At 35.1% G+C, this 24,199-nt stretch overlaps 1 protein-coding gene across 7 annotated transcripts in view; it reads left to right on the plus strand.

The window, feature by feature from the left end:
• Positions 1-12,919, plus strand: part of LOC148029987 (agamous-like MADS-box protein AGL1) — a 139,535-nt gene extending 126,616 nt beyond the window's left edge. The window contains exons 3-7 of one of the 7 annotated variants that reach the window (XM_087687172.1): positions 11,548-11,609; positions 11,775-11,874; positions 12,081-12,122; positions 12,328-12,369; positions 12,473-12,919. In XM_087687172.1, the coding sequence (XP_087543298.1) occupies positions 11,548-11,609; positions 11,775-11,874; positions 12,081-12,122; positions 12,328-12,369; positions 12,473-12,514 (288 nt within the window). In that variant the 3' untranslated portion in view covers positions 12,515-12,919. The remainder of the gene's footprint in view (positions 1-11,547; positions 11,610-11,774; positions 11,875-12,080; positions 12,123-12,327; positions 12,370-12,472) is intronic. The other 6 variants (XM_087687170.1, XM_087687173.1, XM_087687171.1 and 3 more) reach the window with 6 other exon arrangements.
• Positions 12,920-24,199: the final 11,280 nt, after the last annotated feature.

Below are 24,199 nucleotides of genomic sequence, written 5' to 3' on the forward strand. Positions count from 1 at the left end.
ATCAAAATAGCCCTACTGAGGCTACTCTTTACATTCAACATCAAGGATATAATTTTATTATTCTTGTGCTTTATGTTGATGACATGCTTGTCACTAGGGTCAATGTTAGTTGAATTGCAGCATTTATGGTTGATCCGTAGCAAACCTTTGCGAAATATATATTGGCCTACTTTACTATTTGCAAGGCGCTACACTCACTAATTGTTGTGTCTATGTAGGTTTGTGTGCTTATGTGTACACTAGGATGGTGTGAATGCAGTTGTGTGAAGCTAGTGTGTGCAAGGTGTGTGCAAAAATATTTGACAATGTGCATGCATGTGCATGAGGCTAACGTGTAGTGATGTGAGTGTGGATGTATGTATGTGTGGGGTTGTTGCGTGCCTGTGCAATGATCCACGTGCACGAGTGTGCCTCTCCTAATTGAGCAAACCCATGCAGAATTTTTGGTACCTCATTGGGAGGAGCCTTTGGTAACTCAATGGCCTTTTTTACAAGGTTAATTCTTCACTCTCTTTGTATGGATATTTTGATAGTCATTGTTCAAGATGTCTATATTCTCATATCTTTCATAGCAGCAACTACTTCTTCTTGGTTATGTCTTTTCTTCATTTAGTAAGAAACAAACTATGTTTGCTACTTGTAGTTATGAAGCTAAGTATAGAGCATTGTTCACTAACACAATGAAGTGTGTTTGGATCTACAAGTTACATATATATCTACAACACTTCTCTACACATGATAGCCATTTTACTTTGGCCATTATATAGAACCTAGTGTTTCATATACACCAAACAACTTCAACACTTATCTATATTGACAGCCATAGTGTTTGGCCATTGCATAGGGCCTAGTGTTCCATGCTCTTACAAAGTATATAGAAGTTTATTACCTTTATGTTCATGAGCAGATATTAGTTGGAGAAATAGAATTGTCTTATGTACCCACCAAAGCCAACTTGGCAAATATTTTCATGAAGGCTCTTCCTCTACCAAAGTTCCAAGCTTTTTGGCAAGCCTTGAACTTGATTCCATTTGTTCCACGATCTATTATACTCTATACCATCATAAATTGCTATATCCACTTTGATGAACTTGTGAAACCATAACCTTATATTTCCTTTCATTCTAGGATCTTGATATTCTTCCTAGATCAATACACTCATTTGATCGAGGGAAATTTTGAAGGCCATCGCATGGACTACACATTGCTGCCCTTTGATCCATGATTGTGGTTCCCTAGGTATTTAAGCTATCATTAAATGTAGTTGCTGCCCTTAGTGTCATAGGAAGTAAATTGCACTAGTGTTAGGGTTTGATTTGGGATTCATAAAAATTTACATGTATTTTTTAAATAAGCATATGAAAAAACATATTTTATTGTAAAATTTTTAATGTACATTCCATACTGTACATATTTGTGTATTAAACATCTCGTACTAAATATATGAAACCACCTTGGTTTTGATGGTCATATTCTTGTTGTTCATAGTGGACAATAAGTAGTTGTGTGATAAAGATTATGCTCAGTATGCTTTGAAGCTACTCAGGTATCACATATTGGATGTACCAAAACATTCGTTGTCATATATGCATCTCGATATGTTTATGACATGCTCCTAGGTCAAGTTTAGAGCTTGGATGCTTTGATATGGGTTGTCATTCCTATCCTCAGATACTACTTGGATGCTATAGTGAGAGATCTGTAGATTACTTGGGTTCAATGCTTCCGGATGTATGCTCTATGGATCTTGGATACTTGGATGTAATTCACATGATGTTTTCAGCTTTACTTGCTCATTTGGCATTGGACTTTTGCTTCAATGGGAGATACTAGGCCTTAAGTACTCAGCCACATTGGTACTTGGATGTACTAAAGAGAATTTGGTTTATGCAATCAAGTTTGAGCTTATTATAGTGGGGCTCATTGTGAAATCTATATGCTCTTTGCATATTTATAGGATGCAATTACCCTATCATGGGATAATTTGATCTCTTGGCTTGGACTTGGTACTTATACCTATCAAGGTATTGTTAGTGGTATTTATGTGCTTTTGGGTTATGACTTAAGCTTTGCTTAGTGGGTTTTGCATTTGGGAGTTCTCTTTATTTACCTTTGAGACCTACCCTATGCATGATGTGTATGTGATTGCATGTATGGTTTTTTGTGAAACTCCATTTTGGTGGATAGTCTTCAATGGTGGTTGTTTCTAACTTATTTCTTCTTGGTTACTCAAGGTTGATTGTTGGCATATTGCTATAAATTATTGACACTCTTTTGTTCAAAATATAATCTCCTGCCTCCCACTTAATCTAATAGTGGTTTTGGGGCTTATTTGCAAGGTATTATTGCAGTCTCTCTTACCCTTCTGTATACCTATTTACTCTCATTATGGCTAGTGCTTCATGCGATAGTGCTATGTTCATTATTGAGAAACTAGATGGGAGCAATTATAACTATTAGAAGACCTAGATATGACAGATTTTACGGATCTCACTTTTTTTGTTTTTTTTTTTGTGTTTTTTGGGTCTATTTCTTTATCTCCAATTTCTTCCTTTCCAATAAGATAGGCAATCCCATGCAGAAATTGCATATTAGACCAGTCGAAAATAGCGATGCCAAATATGAAAACATTTCTACAAAGGATTGGGATGAACTAGATGAGCTATGCAAGTCCACAATCATTTCATCATTATCTAAGCACATCCACTACAATATTATAACTGGAAATCATACTCTATATGATCTTTGGATATAGATTAAGAGTTTTTATGACAAGTGGAGTCTTGCATCTCAAATGTATTGGTTGAAATAGTTGATGAGATGAAACTTCACATTAAGCAAGGAACTTCTATGTTTGCATACTCGAATGAGTTTCACTAAATCATCAGCCATTTAGCTTCACAATAGATTCAATTGAAGGATACTTCGCATCCTTTATTTTTGCTTCATGGGACACTTTCCATACGGCTCTTTGTGCTAAGGATGTGCAGAAATTATAGGATGTTGAGAGTGCTCTATTGATAGAAGAGATGAATGGAAAAAATGTAGATGCTTCCCTATGTCACATGCATTGACTATGAGAGGCATACATGATGGAAATGGCCATAGTAGAGACTTAGTCTAGAACACATGGACAGTGTCACAGTAAGTGCAGTGGTCTTAATAAGTCCAATCTTATGTATCATTATTGTTGGAAAGCAAGTAATATTCAACCATAGTACCATTAAATATGCAAATACAAGTGCAAGGAAAAGAAAAAGGGTAAAGTAGAGGATAATAATGATAATCACAACATTGTGCCTAACAAGTCTAGTATTATGATTGAGGAGATTAATGTTACGTAGCTTGATATATTTGATAATCTTATCTTGACAGCTTCATCTTTGGATGCTTTACAATTGATTGATCCTTTTTCATGATATACTTAGTGTTGGTTGATAGAGTTAGAGGCTTTCTTTCATGTGACCCCTCATAGAGAGTGGTTTCACTCCGATCGCAGAAGTATAAGTGGATCTAACTATTTGGATAATGGCCTAGCATTAGAGATAGTTGGTATTGGTGATATCCAACTATGTTTTAGTTCACGCAATATATTCACTCATCCTGATGTACATCATGTATTGGCTCTCATGAAGATGTAGATTATGTTATCTCTTTTGGTAATTTCACTCCTAGAAGATTACCCGTGAGAATCTTGTTATTGCACATGGTGCTAAGTCTAGTACCCTCTATTATTTGCTTATATTCTAGGTTAGTTGACCATGTTTTGGTTGTGGCTATAGTTCCATATATATCTCTTTGGCATCATTGCCTTGGGCACATGTCTTTGAAAGGAATGAAAATACCTACAAGTTTGTAGTATCTTTTATTGTTAAACTACAAGTATTTTGAGCCTTATGATCATTGTTTATATGGTAGGTAGACACATAGTACACATAAGAAGTCTGGCACGAGGCACATGGGTGAGCCTTTGGCTCTTGTTCATTCGTATGTATATGGTCCCATACCCTTTCAGTCACTAAATGATGTGAAGTACTTTGTCATATTCATTGATAATTACTCACATAAGGTCTAACCTTAACCTATTAAGAAAAAAATGAATGTCTTGTCTAGCTTTTAGCATTGGTTTACTCTTGTTAAGAACTAGTCTAGATATAGGATGAAATACTTAAGATCTGATAATGTGGGTGAGAATGTCTCAAAAGCTTTTAAACAATTTATGATGAGCAAGATATTAAGCATCCATTGACCATCCCCTATATCCCTTCGTAGAATGGTAGTGTCAAATGTATGAATAGAATGCTTTGAGAGAGAGTTCGTAGTATGCTTAGCTAGGTAGACTTACCACATCACTTGTGGGCCGAGGCAGTTACTATTGTTATACAATTGATTAACCAATCCTCATGCACGACTATTGATTGTTGTCAGGTTGGAGAGGAGGTATGGACTTGAAAACCTTTATTATATACTTATTTGTGTGTCTTTGGTTGTGAGACACTCTGCTATGTTCCCAAGTACAAGCACAATAAGCTAGATTGTAATTATGTGAAATGTATCTTTCTTGATTATGGTGATGGAGGTGAGATGCGCTATCTCTTATGAGATGTGAAAGCTCACAAAGCTATTTTCATTCATGATATTATTTTCCGTGAGGATAAGATGCATTTCTAGCTTGAGCAGGTGGTTGAGGTACATATGGTAATATTTCATAAGGAGCCTCTTGCTTTCGTATAGCTAGCTAGATGTCTTGCAATATAGTTGATGCTCCAATGGCCCAAGCCTTGCTTGTTGTGCAAGATCAGCCTACTTTGAGATACTACTAGAGCTAGACCTTTGGCTAAGCACTTTATGCCCTCCATGGATTATGTAGTAGTGAGAGAGTTGGGTAAGTCTCTCTGTGATGATGCGGTCATGCATATAGATGATAATCACTCATGGGATAGGACTATATAGTTGAATTTTGACTCCTTACAAAGTAACCATACGTGAGATTTGGTTTCTTTGCCAAAGAAGAAGAAGGTATTGCTATACAGATGGATATATAAGTTGAAAAGTATCCCTAGACGTTCCAAGTCTACTTATAGGGCTATATTGATAGCTAAGGATTTCAAGCAAGAATATGGTATTGACTTTGATGAAGTTTTTTCTCCTATGATCAAAATACCAACCCTACGGTCTGTACTAGTATTAGTTGCTCAACTAGATATGAACCTTTACCATATGGATGTAAAGATGGCTTTTCAACATGGGGATTTGCATGATGAGATCTATATGCAGTGGCCTAAGGTTTTTGAAGAAGAAGGAACATAACACTTAGTGTACATATTGAGAAAGAGCCTTTATGGCCTTAAGTAGGTATTGGAGAAATCGTATCACAATTTTGATGCCTTTATACATTGATATGGATATATCCATAGTACTATGGATTTGTGATTATACAAACAAGAGGGCTTATGATGGCAGCCTTATAAATTTGGTACTCTATGTGGACGATATGCTTATAATTAGGAGAGCTTACCTTGAAAACTCAGTTTAAGAAGAGCCTTAAGATGAAGGATATGGGACATGCCTCGTATATTCTTGGGATGCACATCATGTGCAATAATTGTAAGGTACTCCTTTATTCGTTATAGAAGGATTATATGTAGAAAGTCTTTCAATGGTTTCACATATAGGTTGGTAAGCCTATTGGTTGTTTGGACATAGCATTTGCAGTGGAAGTTGTAGCACACTATATGGCTATACCTAGTAGATGGCTATTGGGATGGCATCAAGGGTATCATGAGAGACCTGAAGGGCATATCAGCTATGTGCATATGTTATGGTTGCCAAGATATAGGAGTCTTGGAGTAAGTTGACTCTGATTATGAAAAACATATAGGTAGTAGGAAGTCCACCTCCGGCTATGCCCTCATCTTTACTAGAGGTGCTGTTTCTTGGATGTCCAGGGTGTAGAAATGCAAGGCCCTCTCTACTACCAAGGCCAAGTATGTTACAACCACTAAGGCTTACAAAGAGGCTTTCTGGTTAGGCTGTTTGGTGTTGGCTAACCTTGGTATTAATGATGAGGTCCCTATATTGCATTCATATTCTATGAGTGCTATCTTGTTAGCCAAGAATATGATGTTCCATGTGAAGACAAAGCACACTGAGATGCATTGCCACTTCATTAGAGAGTCCATTGAGGACAAGTCTGTTGACATTTTCAAGATATGAACTGACCAAAATCTTATAGATTTGCTTATGAAAAGTCTCTCAACATAGCGTTTTCCCTTCTTTAGGAAGTTGATGGCATTGGATGAGATGATGTCTTTCCTCATCCTATTTTACTTACATTCTATCCTCACTAGAACACAATATTAGTGAGGTTGGGAATCCCCCAATTCCCATTTTTTGAATACTAAAAGGGTGGCACCCAGATAACATGCCCATAAGTTTCTCAAAACCATATGATGCGACCTATCATTGGAAAGCACTTGAAAAATGGAATCTATTGAGCTATAGAGTGCTCAATTTGGTGTTATAGTGTTCAAGTTATGATAGATCCAAAGATTTTCCCATATGTCCCAAACTTATGGGAAATTCCCATATTTCCCAATATAGTGTTCTAGGGGCAATTTGCCTTTAAGTTCGAGGTTATTGGGGACAGATGCTTCTACGTCTAGCCGCCCGTGTATTACTACACTGACAGTACACACACACACACACACACACACCTAAACAGTGCAGGTGATGGATGTCCATCACTATCACTTTATTATTTATTCTTTTATAACATTTGAATAAAGGAAAGGTTGGTCACACATTGTGATTGTTGGAGTTTCCACATCTTGTGTGTATCTCTCTCTTGTTCTTGTTTCTTCTACTATAGATCTTGCTTTTACTTGCATGCTTTCACTTTAAGCTCACTCCCTTCAGGTAATAGCTACCATGACTGTTTGAGGGGCGTATTAGTAGCTTAGTTTGCAATATTTCTTGCGATGAAACTCTAAAATTTCTCTTTGCTGCATTCTCTCTTATCCCCTGGTCATCTCTCAAGTTATCTCAGCAAAATCCAACCATTTGAGTCTTCAGAGCTAGAGATATTGGAAATCTCAGCTATAAACCCTAATTTACAATAGAAGTTAGTGTTTGGTAGCCACCTTGGGATGTGAGCTCAAATTTGAGGGCCTAAGACTTGAAGTCTAGCTAGTCAAATTGAGGAATTCTGGGAAGACTTTAGGGGCTAGCATCACTCCATACATAAAGGAGTAAAATGATCAAGAGCATTTGGGGCTCTATTAGAGGGTTACAAAAGTAGATATGGAACCTATATGACTTATCCTCCATAGCCCACTACATCATCATTAAGCCACCTATTTGTAGGCCATCTAGCCAGGGTTGGTTGTACTATAATGAAACTATTGTTAGATCTTGGAGAGGTAGGTAATGGTGTGATTTCACAATAATTAGCAAGCATAAAATTCAAATAAATTGAAAATGCAAATGTTACCACTATAATCTTAGGCAATGGATAGCCGATTGATCCCAAAACTGATAATTCTTACACTATTTCTTTAACTTTTATTGCAAATGGATGGATTACAACTCATATTCTCTAATATCCTCCACTAATCCAAGTGCTACTTGTCAAAACTAACCAATAAACCTTTGAAGGAAAAATTTCCTTGGTTTCCTTGGAAATTGATCTTCATTCTACTCATTAAAAGTGAAATTTGGCTCCAAACATGACTCATTATGCACAACAATAACACTGTTAAATTTCATATTGTCAATGGAGGACACACTTGTCTCTAGGGTTGGATGCACTTAGAGGGCCATTTGTACTACATGTGTGTTGCATGCCCTCAGGACATCATACTTGCTAGACATGACACATCTTGTCTCTCCAAAGATGCTTAGCCTCACACCATGCTCCTCACTACTCTCATGATAACCTCTAATAATTCCATTCGCTTGGAAAAAAGAAGTAACACTTACCTCTCAACCATACTTTTGAGATGTTCTTGCTTGTCTTACATCTTGCATCCTAGTACTAGTAACCGGTGGCTATCTCTTCGTAGGTATGGACAAGAGTGGGCATACTGAGACTACTTGTGACAATTCAAAACACCAGTTAGGTGAGTCTCTATTCTTGCTTTTTAAGGCCATCCATCATCCATGCAGTTTACACTTTCAAATTGTTAAATACGGAGGAAAACAAGACTTTAGCAACATGAGGGTGAACTATCTAAATCACATTGATTCTTCAATCATGGGATGGGATATTGCAATAGCCCATGATATCGCCTCTTTACTTGTCCTTGCTTCAAGATTTTCCACAATTTCGCAGTGTTACTTTATGCTACTTGAGTTACTATGGCAATATACATGGTCAGTTCTTCTTGCCGCAGCTTAAATCAGATGTTAGGATGTAAGGAAGGCACCAACTTGATGAGGGCAACTCCTTCTCAATATTGTTATTTGTGGTTCCCAAACCAAAAATGCTTGCATAACCCTTTGCTTAAGCTCGCTAAAACTCTCCTTATTATTGGAAAACAATCTTGAAGATTTTAGTGACACCCCTAGGAAACTTTCTAGCTATTTCTATTCGTTAGACACAAATCGTGTGAAACCAGAAAAAGAAAAAGCAAGTCTTTACTTAAGTTACTTGCCTTCAGAATGAGTAGTGCTTATAGTTGCAGGTGATCCTAGCCTCCCAGCCAAAGCGTGCTGTGGTCTTCATCCAACACCATTCTCGTTCTCCAAAATAGCTTCGAGTCACCTGGAGAAGACGTCCAGAAAATTATAGATCAAGATGGCATGCTATATGCACATGGGACAGAGATGACAGCTATAAAGACTATGAAAGGTTGTGACTTTTTGACGACTGATGTCGATAGGTCGTATCAGCTAGTCTAAGCTAAAAGCTAGCAAAGGCGACACGGAATGGAGTGGGTAGACAGGCTTCTGAGATCGCAGTTGAAGGTTAGGATAACGGATGAACCGGACTGCTCAAAACATGGTGGTGGGGACTGCCGCCTTTCCAATTATATCCAGCAATACTATACGTACTAGGCTGAAACGATTCAATGCAAATCCTGGTGAGATGTATTCATATGAGATCTGACAGGCAGTATAATATTTGCAGATATTTCGATTTCGACACAAAACTCAGCAGCACTTGGCAAGAGATTGTTGGTCATAATCGTGATGATTTTGAAGATGATTATGGAGCACGCAGTCCTCTGATTGCATTTATAAATGCATCTTCGGATCTCACTCGGTCTTCTTTCATAAGATGAATGTGCTTAGATATTAGTCTGAGAAACAATATTTCAACATAGGGTCAGCAGACTACTGGTTTTCTCCTACTGCAACATAGGAAATTAGAAAGGCCTTGTAAAGAGTACTTGAGCACATCATAAATACAATGGTTGTGTAAACAACCTATTTGTTGGGCTAGAATGCCAGATCAGATGAGGGGCTAGGTGAAAGAAGGTGCCAAAATCGCATGACCATAAGAAAGTAGATCATCACTATCCAAACCCTAGAAAGTCTCTGCAAAAGAAACATGATAGCATGGTTACACCTTGCAATCCTAATTTACCTACTACTAGCAATTAGTTTCTATATGTGATAGGATCCTCCAGTTCATTATGCCTACAAGATTGGGTAGGCGCTCCTCCATTCACTTGTAGCTCTATGAGGCTTTCTTTAGCAAGCAAAGTAGTGGTTTTCAGCCAAGTTTCTCTCTTGACCATGTGTTATATGGGTTCTTAGGCATTTGATAGGTCAACATTAGCCGAGTGGAACACCTCATGATGGAATTTATTTGGTGAGAGGAGAAAGGACCAACTAGTAGGGCACAGGCAACTTGGGATATTCCTTCAGCCTACATCTGGAGAGGGCATGGGGATCATAAACCTAGATAGATAGAGAAGTGCCTTATAAGTTAAGGTCATTGTCAAATGTGTTCTTACACACAAGGAACCTTGGAAGAAACTTTTGCTACGGAGGCTATGATCTACTACACCTAGACTTGGAGAACCGTGGTAGGGTGTTGGCTAGAATCAGGCTTTGATTTTTCTAAGGGATCAAGACTAAAAGTTAGGGGGAGGAGCTTTGAGGTTCGATTTACAAATCTCATCATTGCAACATGGAGTTTGGCAATTGGTACATAACTAGCTTGGTTGTGGAAGGGTCCTAATTGCATGTGTCTAACCTAGTGAGTTACATGAGACTCAAAGGTAGTGTCCATGGAAATTTCCCAAAGCTTAATAGGTGTGGAGGAGAGCCCTTAGGATGGTCTTTCATGGCATGTAGAGACAATGGTTACAACTTCAATAGTAGCTTGGGTAACAAATGTAGGCTAATCATGGAGATATCATGGTTTTCAAGGGATTATTTGTGTTTGCCACAAAAACTCAAGTCAATCTACCCACCATGCAATTCATGACAAAAGCTCCTTGAATGTAGCAATCACCATGAGACATCCTAGACCAAATCCATGATGCATCTATCAAAATATAAATCTAAGAGACAATCATGTACTATGATTAATTTGTCTAAGAGAATCTGTATCAAAAGCCTTGTGTATCTAATAGGCATCAATGTGCTCTAGGGTTGATTTGTCTGAAGCACTAGATATATAGGTCAAGGTCCCAACTTGAAGGGCATGATTGCAAGGGGACTAAGTCTATCAATGTAGCATTTGCATGATCATAAGTTTAATGATAGGGCAATGTCTTTAGATGTAAACCACATTTGACTTGTAGATATCTCAATTGTGTAGAGCACAATAAATCATAAACTTGACAAAAAATTACAAAATGTTGACATCATAGAAGATAGAGGGAGTTGCTTGATAGCTTTTAGTAATATCCAAAACAAAAGAGAACAATAATAAAATATTGCGACAAAACCATTAAAATGAGAAAAATGCAAAACGAAATGAATATATTTATTTGAGTTATTGCTTAGTTTGAGAAGCTACAAAATAGGGTAGCAATACGAAATACAAAGTTAAGTTATTTCTCGGGAAGATAAGTCATCATAAATATATGTATGTATCACATGGGTTCAACATAAAGAATTTTGAAAATACCATATTTTCACATTTTTTACTTACATAAGGGTACCATGTAAATGGGTTACTTATAGATTGAATAGAAAAGTGTTATATTTTCTTAAGGAGAAATCACAGATAAGGATATTTATAAATATGCCTTAAATGCATGTGACATAGGGGGTATACATATAGTGAATTCCTCGTGAGTTAATTTAGAAGTAACTTCAAGAATTATTGTAACTTTCTTGACATCAACAATATTGTCCTTAGTTTGTACTCTAAAACAAAGCTTGACTATTTGAGAAAACTTTAACCATCATGTTAATTTTTTAAAAAGATAATTTCAAATGAGAAGCTTTTCCATAGCGTTGAGGTCTATTTATACACATTGTGTAGAAGATGTATTTTAAAGGTATATTAAGTTGATTGCAAATTTTAGTTGTAGATCAAGCAAAAGAATGATGAACCAAGTCCTCCATTTGTATTCTATTTTGTAGTATTGGAAGCATGAAGCGTCTCGACTAAGAATTGAAGCAACACTAGTGGATCAAATGAACAGGTTCCAATTTCACTTTGTTCCAATACCTGCATGCTCTCTCAATTGCAAAGTAATGTCATCATGCAAGACATTCATAGTGTATTATGTAGGATATTTTGTAGATTTATTTTTTGTTTTAGGAGTATGCATGATAGTTACAACTTGTTTTTTCTATAACTCCTATAGAAACATGCTTGGAGAAAACTTGGGATGCTTTCAAATTAGGGAGTTGCAAAGTCTAGAAGGTCAACTTGAAAATAGTCTTAGTCTAATCAAATCAAGGATGGTGAGTTAAAACTTCCTTATGCAACCATTCATTTTGAATTGTGAAGCAAGAATGAGTCGTAATTGGATACAATTTTGGACTAGTCTTAGTCTAATCAAATCAAGGATGGTGTGTTAAAACTTCCTTATGTGCAACCATTCATTTTGAATTGTAAAGCAAGAATGAGTCATAACTGGATACAATTTTTGTCATATTTTCACATCTAGGCACAAATGCTTGTTGGAGATATTCATGGATATCATGTAAGGGTAAGCTTTGATCTTCTCCTATTAGTCGCCTTTTAGAGAGAACAATTTTATTCATGAGGTATTCTTATTCATATTAGAGTTAGATAAACAATAAAGAAGGTTAATAAATAGTCTTATGTACTACTAGCCCCAAGTGAGTTAAAAGGTGTGGAGAATGGTAATAATTACCTACTTTGGAAATTATTTATTGTTTTTTCCCATGTAGGAGCATCTTCTTTCTCAAGAAAATGAGCTTCTCAAATGTAAGGTAAGATGATGGAAATTTTCCATTTTGGTGAATTTGATCCATCACTATCTAATTTCATGATGTATGGAAAATATATTTTATTCTAACTTTTGACTTTTGACAGCTTGCAAAGTTGTCCATGCAATCACCAACATCATGGTGTTAAACTATTCTAACATGCAAGACTTCTCAAGGCCTGACAAAATTGCATTAGGACAAAGTTCTTCCTCTCTATAACACAACAAACCAAGCACCATCATAGCCAAAACCACCTTTCAATTAGGTCACTTCAATTGTGTTTAGTCACCATTAACCACATATCTACTCATTCATCCTAGACTTCTACAACATAATTACCATGAGAGTCATACTTAGCATCTGAGACAATGATACCTAAAATATTTAATGTATGTCCTTTGCATCAATACATTTTTAGCACTTGATGAGCATTGGAAACTACATAGCATCAATACCTAAAATGTTCCATATCTTTTCTCAGCATGAATACATTGTTACATTTTATGAGCATTGGAAACTACAAAGATTTCCACTATGCAAGATGTTAGTGGTCTTTGTGTATTATTGCATTCAGAGCATCATGAACAACATTTTTCTAATGAGAAACTTAGAGTTTGTCATTTTTTATTTATCTAGCATAATTCCTTCTCTTTTGTTGGTTTAGGTCCACAACAAAATCACTAATTGGTTAATATCATATAATGAGTAGTCCACATTGTCATATCTAAACAAAATATGCTCCACAATATAATTGAATAGTTTTAGAGTACAATGTTAGATTTTAAATAGCATGTTGACATTTTCATTGTAGTAAACATATACTTGTTGTGAGAAAAAATAAAAAACAATTGAAAATCTAGACCAAGTAAATACAATTTAGACCTCCCTCACATTATATATATATATATATATATATACGGGTGAAGGCTTTGAGGGGCTCCAGCTATGATATGCATGGAATTGGGCAAGAACTAATCATTTCACATATTTATGAAGCCTACATGAGCATGCACCCACTACACAAGTAGTTAGATACATCCCCCTAGGGAGAGCACAAGTAACCAGCATTGGTGGCCCATACCCATCATGACACCAACATCAACTATCACATCTACCTCCTCTTCAAGCTACTCAAGTACTCTCAATTTCTTTTATTCTCCCACCCACATCTCTTTTGACACATCACTCCATCTACCCCTACCATTTTGCTCATAAAATGTTCCATATCTTGTCACCAATCCAATTAGCAAAAGTTCCATGGGAATAGCACTCATTTAGGAGGGGGGAGAGCATACAACAAGGTGAAAAATAAAAGAATTAGACAAGTTAATGATAAAGAAAACTAGGTTGTTTGAATTTTGGTAACGGGCATACAACATGGAGGAAAACAAAAGAACTATACAAGCCAAATATATAAAATTTTCTACAAATTTTGGAAGACATCAATTAATTTTACTAATACTTGGTGCCATTATGTTGTGAGAGTGAGGCTCCCTCATGTGCAAATTGTAGCAAGCACATGTTATTCTATATCACTTATTGTTTAAAGAAGGTTAGAGCTCACTTGCATGTAAACAATGCCATGACCAGTTGTGGAAAAGCTGCAAAAATGGCAGGATACCCTAGGACAAAAATCATAACTTGTATCTTTTTTTATCTAAAGGATGAAGAAGAATAGAATAGGCTACTCATGTGTGTGCCAACTTGGTGTAGATTTCTTATTCCATTGAGTGTGTGTGTGAGAGAAAGAAAGTGAGAGACAGAGAGTGCAAGTGAGATACTTAGTGAATCAAATTATTTATCTCCTCTTCACAAATCCATGGTTTTTTTGTGACCTGTGAAGGCCTTAGAGGTTCAAGGACCAAAGAGCGCTAGCTTGAATTGTTGTGTCCATGGAACATATGAGAGGCTAGCTAAAAGATATCAACTATTTTTCATGGATTTAGCCTCTTGAAAAAATAATAGGATTTCCAATATCCCATCATTGAGCTCATGTAGTGCAACATGAGTTAAGGAGCTTGCTTTCTCATGGTGGTTTCAAACACCATAGCAGGAACAAGTGCCTCATGAACATTTCTTGGAAAATTGATGCCAAATGCCACCTTGAATTATTGGATGTGAGGGTTGGGATCTTGCCCATCTAAGCACGCAAACTTGAGGGAGGAAAACTTTCTTATAGCAAGCATGAGTATGCCAAAATGTGGAATAGGTAGAATCCAAACTAGTCTTGAAGATGAGAACAATTGACTAGGAACCCTTAGTGGTCTAGAAGGTGTGAAGGGCTATGATGGCATCTCCCCATGAGTAGAGGCTATTAAGAAAACCATTGAAATCCTGATCATTTTGATGTCCCATCCACCTTAGGAGTTGCTTATGCCCAATACATCATATACGAATTGAAGTAACGGGGGGTGATGATGGACCTTGATAGTATGCATGCATGTAGACTCATGACCATAGAGAAGATGACTATGGTCACTAATTGTAATTGGATAAAGATGTCACCAGACAATATAAGAGAATGCCATATCTATAGTACAACATAGAGAAAAGAATATTGAATGCCAGTAAGCAATATGTAATCAAAGAAAGAATACACAAAAAGACTTGAAGTTACCCTTGATACATGACTATTCTTTAAAACATTGTGACCATAGAATATCTTATCCATTCAATCTGTAATACATTATCCAATTCCCAACACTTTGTAGGTTGTAGTGAGTGTCTAGGACATAGCTCTCCATCCATGATGGCAAGATGGCTTCAGAGAAGACACTTTCTTTCTTGACCCATGTACCTTGACTAAAATTTAGAACCATAGCAAGAAAGTTCATATTTGATGCAAGCATCATTATAATGATCATATGAAATTGATTGGCAAGTTCCTCCGCAAATCAACTTAGGTCTTAATGGTAAAAAACCATGGCAAAGTTTCTAATATGATAGATAAGTCTTATGAGTGAATAGGTTTGACCACATGGCTAAACCAATGGCAACGTTTCTACAATATAATTCATTTCAAGGGAAACTTACATGTAAAATAATTAAAATGTTAACTTTGGGCCAAATGGAGTTTTGAGATTGCTACATAACCACAGTGAAATAGGGGTGGATCTCATATTGGACTAAATTTTTTTCTTTGATTAAATAGGATTTGACAACAAGGCCAAAAATCTTAGCAAAGTTCCTAGAGTACTATCCTTACATAGGAAACTTACATGGAGAAGAAATCCAATGTTAACTTAGGGACAAAATCATCTATGAGATTTTCTACATAACCACAATGATTTTTTTACAATATCTCATACCACAGTGATAGTCAACATTTAATTATTGCTTGGCCATTTGATTAAGCCCATGGCCAAGTCTCACTATTAATAAAATTCGATCTTCTGACCAAAGTCCACGGCAAAGTTTCTACTATATGATTCTTGCAAGAGAAGCATAATTAATGCTAACTTAGGGCCAAAATAATCCACGAGATTTGATACATAAGCACATCTATTTATGGTTAGATCTCATACTACACTTAATCTCAAATTTTAATATTTTATTTTAAGGAAGAGTCACTTTGGAGTATATTTATCTTGTATTTTGTAAAATCTTGTGGTGTTGTGTATTCAACTTTAAACCTAGAAATATTATACATTTATTTAGGTTTTGTGAATTTTGACTATTTATTTATAGATCTGCTTTTGTTTGAAAACTTTTTCACTTTGTAGAACTATTCAATGCCAAAGAAAGATGCACACCCAAAAAGGAGACACAAACCATTGATGGAGTTAGTGGTGATTTTGTTTATCCATGGTGTGTGGATGTTTATGATAGTCAAGGAAAAAGAGCTATCAATATTCTCTAATTCAATTTAAATAGTGATATTGCATTTTTTTAACAAAATGGTGTCATACAAAAGATAACAAATGGATGTGCTGGGAAAGAGGGAATACCATGTAATCTTGTTAAGATCAAGGGGGAAAATGTAATATACAAACTTGATTCTTTGTCATTTCACTTTGCACATATTAAAGAGGACGAAGAATACTCTTTGAAAAAAATGGGTTTGACCTTATTTAAGGAGGTAAAGGGCACAGAAGACATTATAGCAGCATTCCAAGTTGTGCAAAATAGTGAGCTACTTTTTTTATCAAGAAAATGTGATGGCCCCAACAAAAGAATGAAGCTCTGAGATCAAGAAATAGACTTGAGATCTTCATCTGCTCCTCAAGATGAAAATAATACACCCAATCCCACAAGCTCAAAGTCAAAATCACCTTAACAAAGTTCCTTGCCACAAGCTCTAGTTGTTAGTATGGCTACTAACAGTAGTGAGAATGATGCCACTTTATCTTCCATGTTCGAAGTTACACCTACAAAGGCAATTATTTCTCTTGAGGTCAAGGGAGTAGAAAGAACATTTGATTTTCTAGAGATACTTCCCATTTGGATGCTAAGATACTTCCCATTTGGATTATTTCTAAAGAAGGAAGAATTTGGATTTCACATGTTCGAAAAATTCTTCCCATTTGGTCAAACAACATAATTTCCTATTCACATTGATAGGTGCTATGAGGCACCTACTTTGTATGCTTTATAAGTCACTGTGTTGGGATTATGTGGAGATGCTAACCATGTCTTTCATAAAAAGTCCCATAAATCCAACAACAATAGCATATCTTATGCCTTTAATACAAGACAACAATGAGAAGAGGCCTATGCATCGTGATGAGGTGGATGCTAAGAAGTTGGACACTTATAGTTATTGGATTATATCTAGGCTTCACTCAATTCATGCAACAAAGATATATATTCAGAGAAATACTACACATTGTCTAACAACCAAGCATTTATACACCATACAAAATGCTAGAATATTAGTTAATTGTCTTGCCAAAATGTGCATTGAGCTTTCACGAATGACAAATATGGAATCACATAATGTTATGAACAATGTCCCTTATGTTGAGCAACTTTAACAATTAATAGATCAGTGGCTAGCATTTGTTTCTCCACTAGAACCCCAACAAGGGCTTTCTAAGACAAGCTCTCAAAGAATACCATGTACATAGATCTAGTCACCCATGCTGCTGAAGTATTGAAAACCATGGTTTTGGTCTTCCCAAGGTTCACTGTGAGGTCTTTATCTCTACAAAAGATGTGCAAAGCATCTAGATGGCACTGTAATCCCTCCAGTGAATCTGAAATGAGAACAATATCATCTACTGTGTGATGCTCTTTCTTCTATTCTGTGCTAGCTATTTTGATCTCCTTTTTTTTTGCAAAGATTTGTGACATACATTGGAGAAAATTATGCATCTAGAGATCGCCATATGATTGTTAGCTCCCAATAAATATTTAATAGTTGGATCAAAATCATAAAGAGATACTCGAGAGGTGAGCTTATATCCCAAGAGAAGAGTTCGAGGAAAAAGGGAAGGCAACCTTCTCTTGCTGCATTTGGTTTCCTTATGGGTCTAAAGGATGAAGATATCCTTACAGTACAACAAGAGATCAATGAAGATCATATTCTTTTTCTTAGAAACAAATGAGATGAGAAAGTTATGATTGACATGGAAACAAGGGCTAAGCAAATCAAGTAGAATAGGGTCTTAAAGGAGGAATGAGTCACTCTTTTCAATGCCTCAATTCCAAAAAGTAGCATCATGATGAAGACTTGGGAAGAGCTTATTGATGACTATGATATGAATGATGAAGTCTACACAAAGCTTTTAGGCATTCCCTATCAAATGGAGCAAAAGATATTCTGAACTTTCTAATTGGAGAAAAGCAAAATCCTCTTCAATTCTCTACTAGTTTGCCTTGGTATGTATATGTTGTCAAATGCAATCTAGAAACCTTTGATCTTACCATTGGGGTTGTTGTTCTAGAGGCAACACATGGAGTTGAGGGAATAAAATGGGACTCCATAAAGTTTGAAAAGGTTGTATCCACTCTACTACAAAGGACATGTGAACTTAAACAATTAGTGCCCATGGAAAAAAGCTTCATCAATTTTGAGTGATATATAAACAATGTCAACAAGCCTTTGATTTTGAACTTTAAAGGCTTGGACAAGGAGTGGAATGATGAAGACCTTACAGAGGACCAGAGGATTGCAAAGGCTATTTTGAGAAAGAAAATTAAAGTTATGGGACCTATAATAAAAGCATTCAATGATCCTCATGAGGTTGTATTTGATATATATGCAAGGCTTGGACTTGCATCTAAGGTGGCATTGGTAAATCACATGAAGAATTGGACTTGCATCTAAGTTTGCAACACTCAAGAGCAAAGAGAGGTTGAAGCACAAACAAGAGAGGTTGAAGAATCGGACTTGCATCTAAGTTTGCAACACTCAAGAGCAAAGAGAGGTGGAGAGTCCATGAGAGTGCCAAACAAAATTCAAATTCCCAAGAGATTTCTCCTACTGAAGTTCAAGTTTTTGAAGTAGCACCCAAGGGCATAAAAGAATCAAGACAAGATATAGCAATTCTAATTATGAAAGAGAAATTAAAGGCTACTTTAGGTGTTTAAATTTCTTTCCTTCTTCTTTCATCAAGGAAGATACATTGATGTAATTTTGATTTTTTTCCTGAGAAGTTACCTCCATTAGCATTTGCAATATTTTCTTTCTTTCGTGATATTGCTTAAAGAAACTATGTCTTTAGTTTTTTTAAATTGTTGCGTAAGGTACCAAGAATTTTTGGTTAAAAATTCTATTTAAGTAAATCTTTTGCTAAAATAGTATTAAAGAGCTCATTAAAGTTTATCATCCTTTGTAAGGATAACTATTTAAAGGAGATATTGTAATCTACTGTGTAAGAATACTTATCATGATAAAAAGTTTGAGCTAGCTATGCAAAATTTACTTAAGTTTATTTTAGATGTTATTTCAATTTAACTCTCATATGTGTTGTGTAATGATCTTGTCATGTTAGTTCTGGTTAGATTTGTCCACATGGTCAAATCTCTTATCTCTTATAATCTCTTTTACTACATCACTAGTGTATGTCTATGCATGTACCTTAGGATAAGAGAGCCAATAATATATTGCACACCCCAAAAAAGTTTCACTACACTTTCCAAAGGAGTTTTATCTCAGTGGCAAATATCACAACACAGATTTTACCTCTAATGTATCTTTTCAGATGTGTATATGGAATATTAATATAAAATTCTTGTTATAATTCATAAATTTAAATATCTATGGGATATAACTAGTTCAAAAATAGAAGAAACTATGAAAACTTTATTTAGATAGACTATAGCTTATCTCAAATTAAATTGTCACATACGTGACAATAGTTTTGGTAACATGGTCTAATGTACCATGTTTAAATTTTCTTTTAATAATAAGGACTAATAAACACCTTTGTAGATACCATTTTGAAGGCATTTTTAGAATCTGAGTATGCTTAATATTATAATTATAAGATAATTTTGAAGGCATTTTTAGAATCTGAGTATACTTATAATTAGCGATAAAAAGTAGGTATGAAAAAATCACTTTTTTAGAATAGATTTTACCTCAAATAAATCATCATATATATATATATTTCAACTCATGATATTACTCTTGGTTAGATTTGTCCACACAGTCGAATGTCTCTTTTCTTAAGACATCATTTATTAACTAGTACCTATGCATGTATTGGTTAATATGAAGTTAAATTGCTTTAGTATTCAATGCCAATTTATAGCTCAAACATTAAGTAGAATGATGAGGAAGTAAATGAATCTAATGTGCTTCTTTTTCTTCTTTGTAACTTCAACTAAGATGTCTATGATTGGATATCTAACAATTCAACAATAGTAGAGCATGATGATGTGATTGATGTGTCCTTGATAAGAAATGCAACACAATTATGTGTAATACTTGATCTCAATGGTCTTCTTTTACAACGGTACTTTGTTAAGCCTAAAAAGTTTCAAAGTTTTCAAATGGAAAAGCAATGGCTTGTTCTTCTAGTGGGATGTATGGAGTTTATTGAAGCCTTATTTGCAAGATTCGTAGTTGGGAGTTTGGTCAATATCTTTACACAAGAATGTCATGGCAATTATTAAGTGCTTGGAGATCCATGCAACAAAAAAGTATCATTTCTTCATGATTTGGGGCCAATAACAATGTCATAGACATCCACTCAAAATCTTATACATGCCAGATAAGATGGGAGTAGAAGTAATGTTCAAGCCTCTAAAGTATGTATGGGATCAATATGGAGATGTTTGTTAGCATACAAATGTCTCATATCATCCGTCTCTTACATTGAATAGCTCACAATTATCCAAGTTTAAGCAGACTTCTTTAGTCTCTAATTTGAAAGATATGGAAGCAATCCAACTTGCTCATGAGTTAGGATATCAAAAAAAATTTATAAATGGTAGTGCAGCTAAATGTTTTATACAAAATTTACAAAAGTTGTATTTTTTCAATATACATGATGTAACAAGGCAGTGACTCTATATGGACTAATTTTGACACCCATAATAAATACATCCCTTATATTAAGGGCTTTTGCATGGCTATGAAATATATGCTTGTTAGAATTTTAAAGTGTCTTATGTAATTACCATATATGCTTGTTAGAATTTTAAAATATATCAATGAGAGAATGTACTTAATGTTTTTTATTCTTTCAATAACATTAGTTAACTATATTGAAATTTCTTATAAAGTGGTTTAAGTCCAATTTTGTACTTTATATCTTAGCTAACAACTAAGTCTTAATTAATAATAAAATTTATGTCTATTTTTTTGGAAACACCAACCATTGGTCAAATGGTAAAAATATTTGGTCTTCGAAAAATCATAAACTTCTAGCTTGGTATATAAATCTTCATTTTATGATATGAAAGCTCATTTAGCTATTCAAAGTGTCAAGCTAGTTGATTTGGCCAAAGCCAATATCCATCTTGTCAGTATATTGTTAAGATAGATAGAACTTTTGAAGAAAAGGCATTTATATATCATGCGTGTATATATAAAAAATGCAAATGGGATAAGCTATTATTTAACATACTTTTGTGTGTTGGTTTACAAAAAAAAAGACATCATAGGTTATCCAAACTTATTACTATATGGTATTAGATCAAGTTATTAAACCACACCTAGTTAGTGGTTACTCTTTTAAGGTCTTAGTTCATGAAACTTATACATGTCACTTTAAATGATGCTATATCTAAAAGAAGAAACTCATATTATAATATATTCAAGTCCATAACATTATAAATTTTGTCCATGATAACATTTCCTCAGATAATGTTTGAGGCTCTTGTATTCTAAATTCTCTCTACGCTCCTTCAAACCTTTATATTCTTACAACAAACTTGGAAATTTCTTAGGTATATCCTAGCTATGCCTCCTTGATATTTCCACTACCATACAACATCGCATTCTGTAAGTATGTTAGAAAAGATAGAGTGAAATCCAAATCTCCTAATAGTCACATAGCTTACACTTCATCACTTAAGCTCTCAATATGTGTGATCTCACTTTTGTAACACAAAGTGCCCTTTAAAGACAAAAATAAACATAGTGCTCTCTTTCATTCACAAAAATAAGACATTCATTAAAAGTGGGACTTGGAAAATTCCCAAAATCGCATTTATAGTATTAGAGAGTAGAGGATTAATTATGATGGCAAACAAGAGTGGGGCAATCATCCACCCTTGTCTCATCGATCTTTTATGTCAAACAGTCTAGAAAAGATATCATTAACTTCAATAACTTGAGTTCTTCAATTGCAAAGGGATGGCTAAGCAATGCTACCTCATTATATAGGTCTAGACCTCTATAGTTTGTAAAAACTTCACCAATTTGAATGATAATGAGGTGGGAGATGAAGCTTTGTATGAAGTATAGCTAAGTAGTGCTTCCTAAAGGCTCTAGAAATCTTCCTATAATTTTTTATAAGTTTTTATTGGCCATTCTCTATCATAGAGATAGTTTGGTGATGCTTTTCGATCTTTAGTGCCTTATAGAAAATATGTTAAGTGCATCTTCCATCGAATACCAATTACCTTTTAGTTGCACCTGTATAGCTTCATGATGATATTTTCACTACCAAAGTGTTAAGCAATAACACTTCCTTGAGAAGATGGTGAAGAATACATTCACAAGGGTGAAAATTAAGAGCCAAATGAATGTAATCTTGAAATTACTTACAACTATTGTACACTCTTGTCCCATCCTTAGCATGAGAGCTACCATATTGTTTAACACACTCAATAATAACTACACCACCATTAATCCAACTAAGATGGTGTGGATTGACTAGTCCAAATTCTATGGATACTTCTACTAATTCTTGAGAAGTCTACAATTCATGCCAATTGTCTATTTCTTGTAGCATCATATTCCAATCACTTAGGAAGATAATAATTTCATTTGCTCCAATAGCCACTTATAACACAACTCTCTAAATCTATACCTTTAGTTTGTAGAAGACAATAATAGCTTGAATCACTAATATCGATTTCAATAGAAGCTATTGTCATACTTCCATAACCCCTAGACCAGCACGTTAGGATCAAGAGAGTTCTTGACTAGATATATGGTGCCTCTTTAACCTTGCCTATTGTAATCTTCCATCATCTAATATCCCCTATATGTAAAAGCTTCTATCTTATTAAAACCTAGCTTCTACCTCTTTAACCTTCTACATAATCAGAGCCAAGCTTCACCTGTTCAAATGCCACCAAAGCAAGCTTTAATGTAGATCTTATCCCCATCACTCTCATCTACTACATTAGGAAGAATAGAAAAGTTATTATCCACCAATGGTTTGTAAGAAAAACTTTCTTCTTTTTTCCATTTGATTCTTTAACAACATGCAGGGGTTGATTCTGTTTGCCAAATGCCTTTGATTTGTTTGCATTGTTATTTGCAATAGTAGGGTATGAGTAAGCTACCTTGATTTCATCTCTTCCTTCCTATCTTCCATTCCTTTCCCTTTGTCCTCTCATAAGCTAGTTTAATCTCTACTTTTTTCTCAACAAGAAAGGAGCTAGAGGACCTTGGCTTAACCTTGATATCCTCCTTCTCCATGTTCACTTGTAGATTGGGAATTACCTTCAAAAGATCCAAAAATATGAGAGATGACCAAATTAGGTGCAATCTCTCCATACCTTATGCCCAAGATAGGACACTACATCCTTGGTTTGTGTGCTTTTTATGAGGGAATTCTCATTTCCTAAAATTTGTGATATCTAAAATTTCTAGATAATATATTTGAGGTTGAATGAAATAATAATACCTAACCTTAGAACTAAAGGCATATAATGATATAAAATATATAATTTTGCATTACGTGCACCCATAATGTATCTCAAAAATATCAAAATATTTATTTCCATTGCATCTAGTGGTTCCTTAGCATGATAACATTTTTCCCAATCTCTAATCTAGTCATCTTCCCATGAGAAACACAAAATATAGTAAGTCTTCGACCTACCTACCAATAGGATGAAATACATTAACGGTTAGATTGTCCCCTAGCATAATGCAATTGGTGCTACACATTCCCATGTGCAACCTATCATTATCATGCACCGAAGGGGACCAAAGGAAGGACACTAGGTGAAACAAGGGAGAGAGAAGGAAGAGGGATAAGTGGAGGGAAGGCTATGTGTATAAAGGCTAGTGAAGATACTATAGAGCCAAGGGAAGAGCAGTTCATGGTTAGACAGTAGGTATGGCTTTTTTTTTGACTCATTAGGGTTTGTTTTTTACCCTCATTAGCTATTTCTATATTGCTATATGAAAATTGTAATGTTTGTATACTTTTGTTTAGTCAACTAGTTTTTAAGCAGAGGAATTGATGTAGATGTCAGTCAC

This window comes from Lygodium microphyllum, chromosome 10, assembly GCF_053477565.2.
Source record: "Lygodium microphyllum isolate KBCC chromosome 10, Lygodium_microphyllum_v1.1.10, whole genome shotgun sequence".
NCBI lineage: Eukaryota > Viridiplantae > Streptophyta > Polypodiopsida > Schizaeales > Lygodiaceae > Lygodium > Lygodium microphyllum.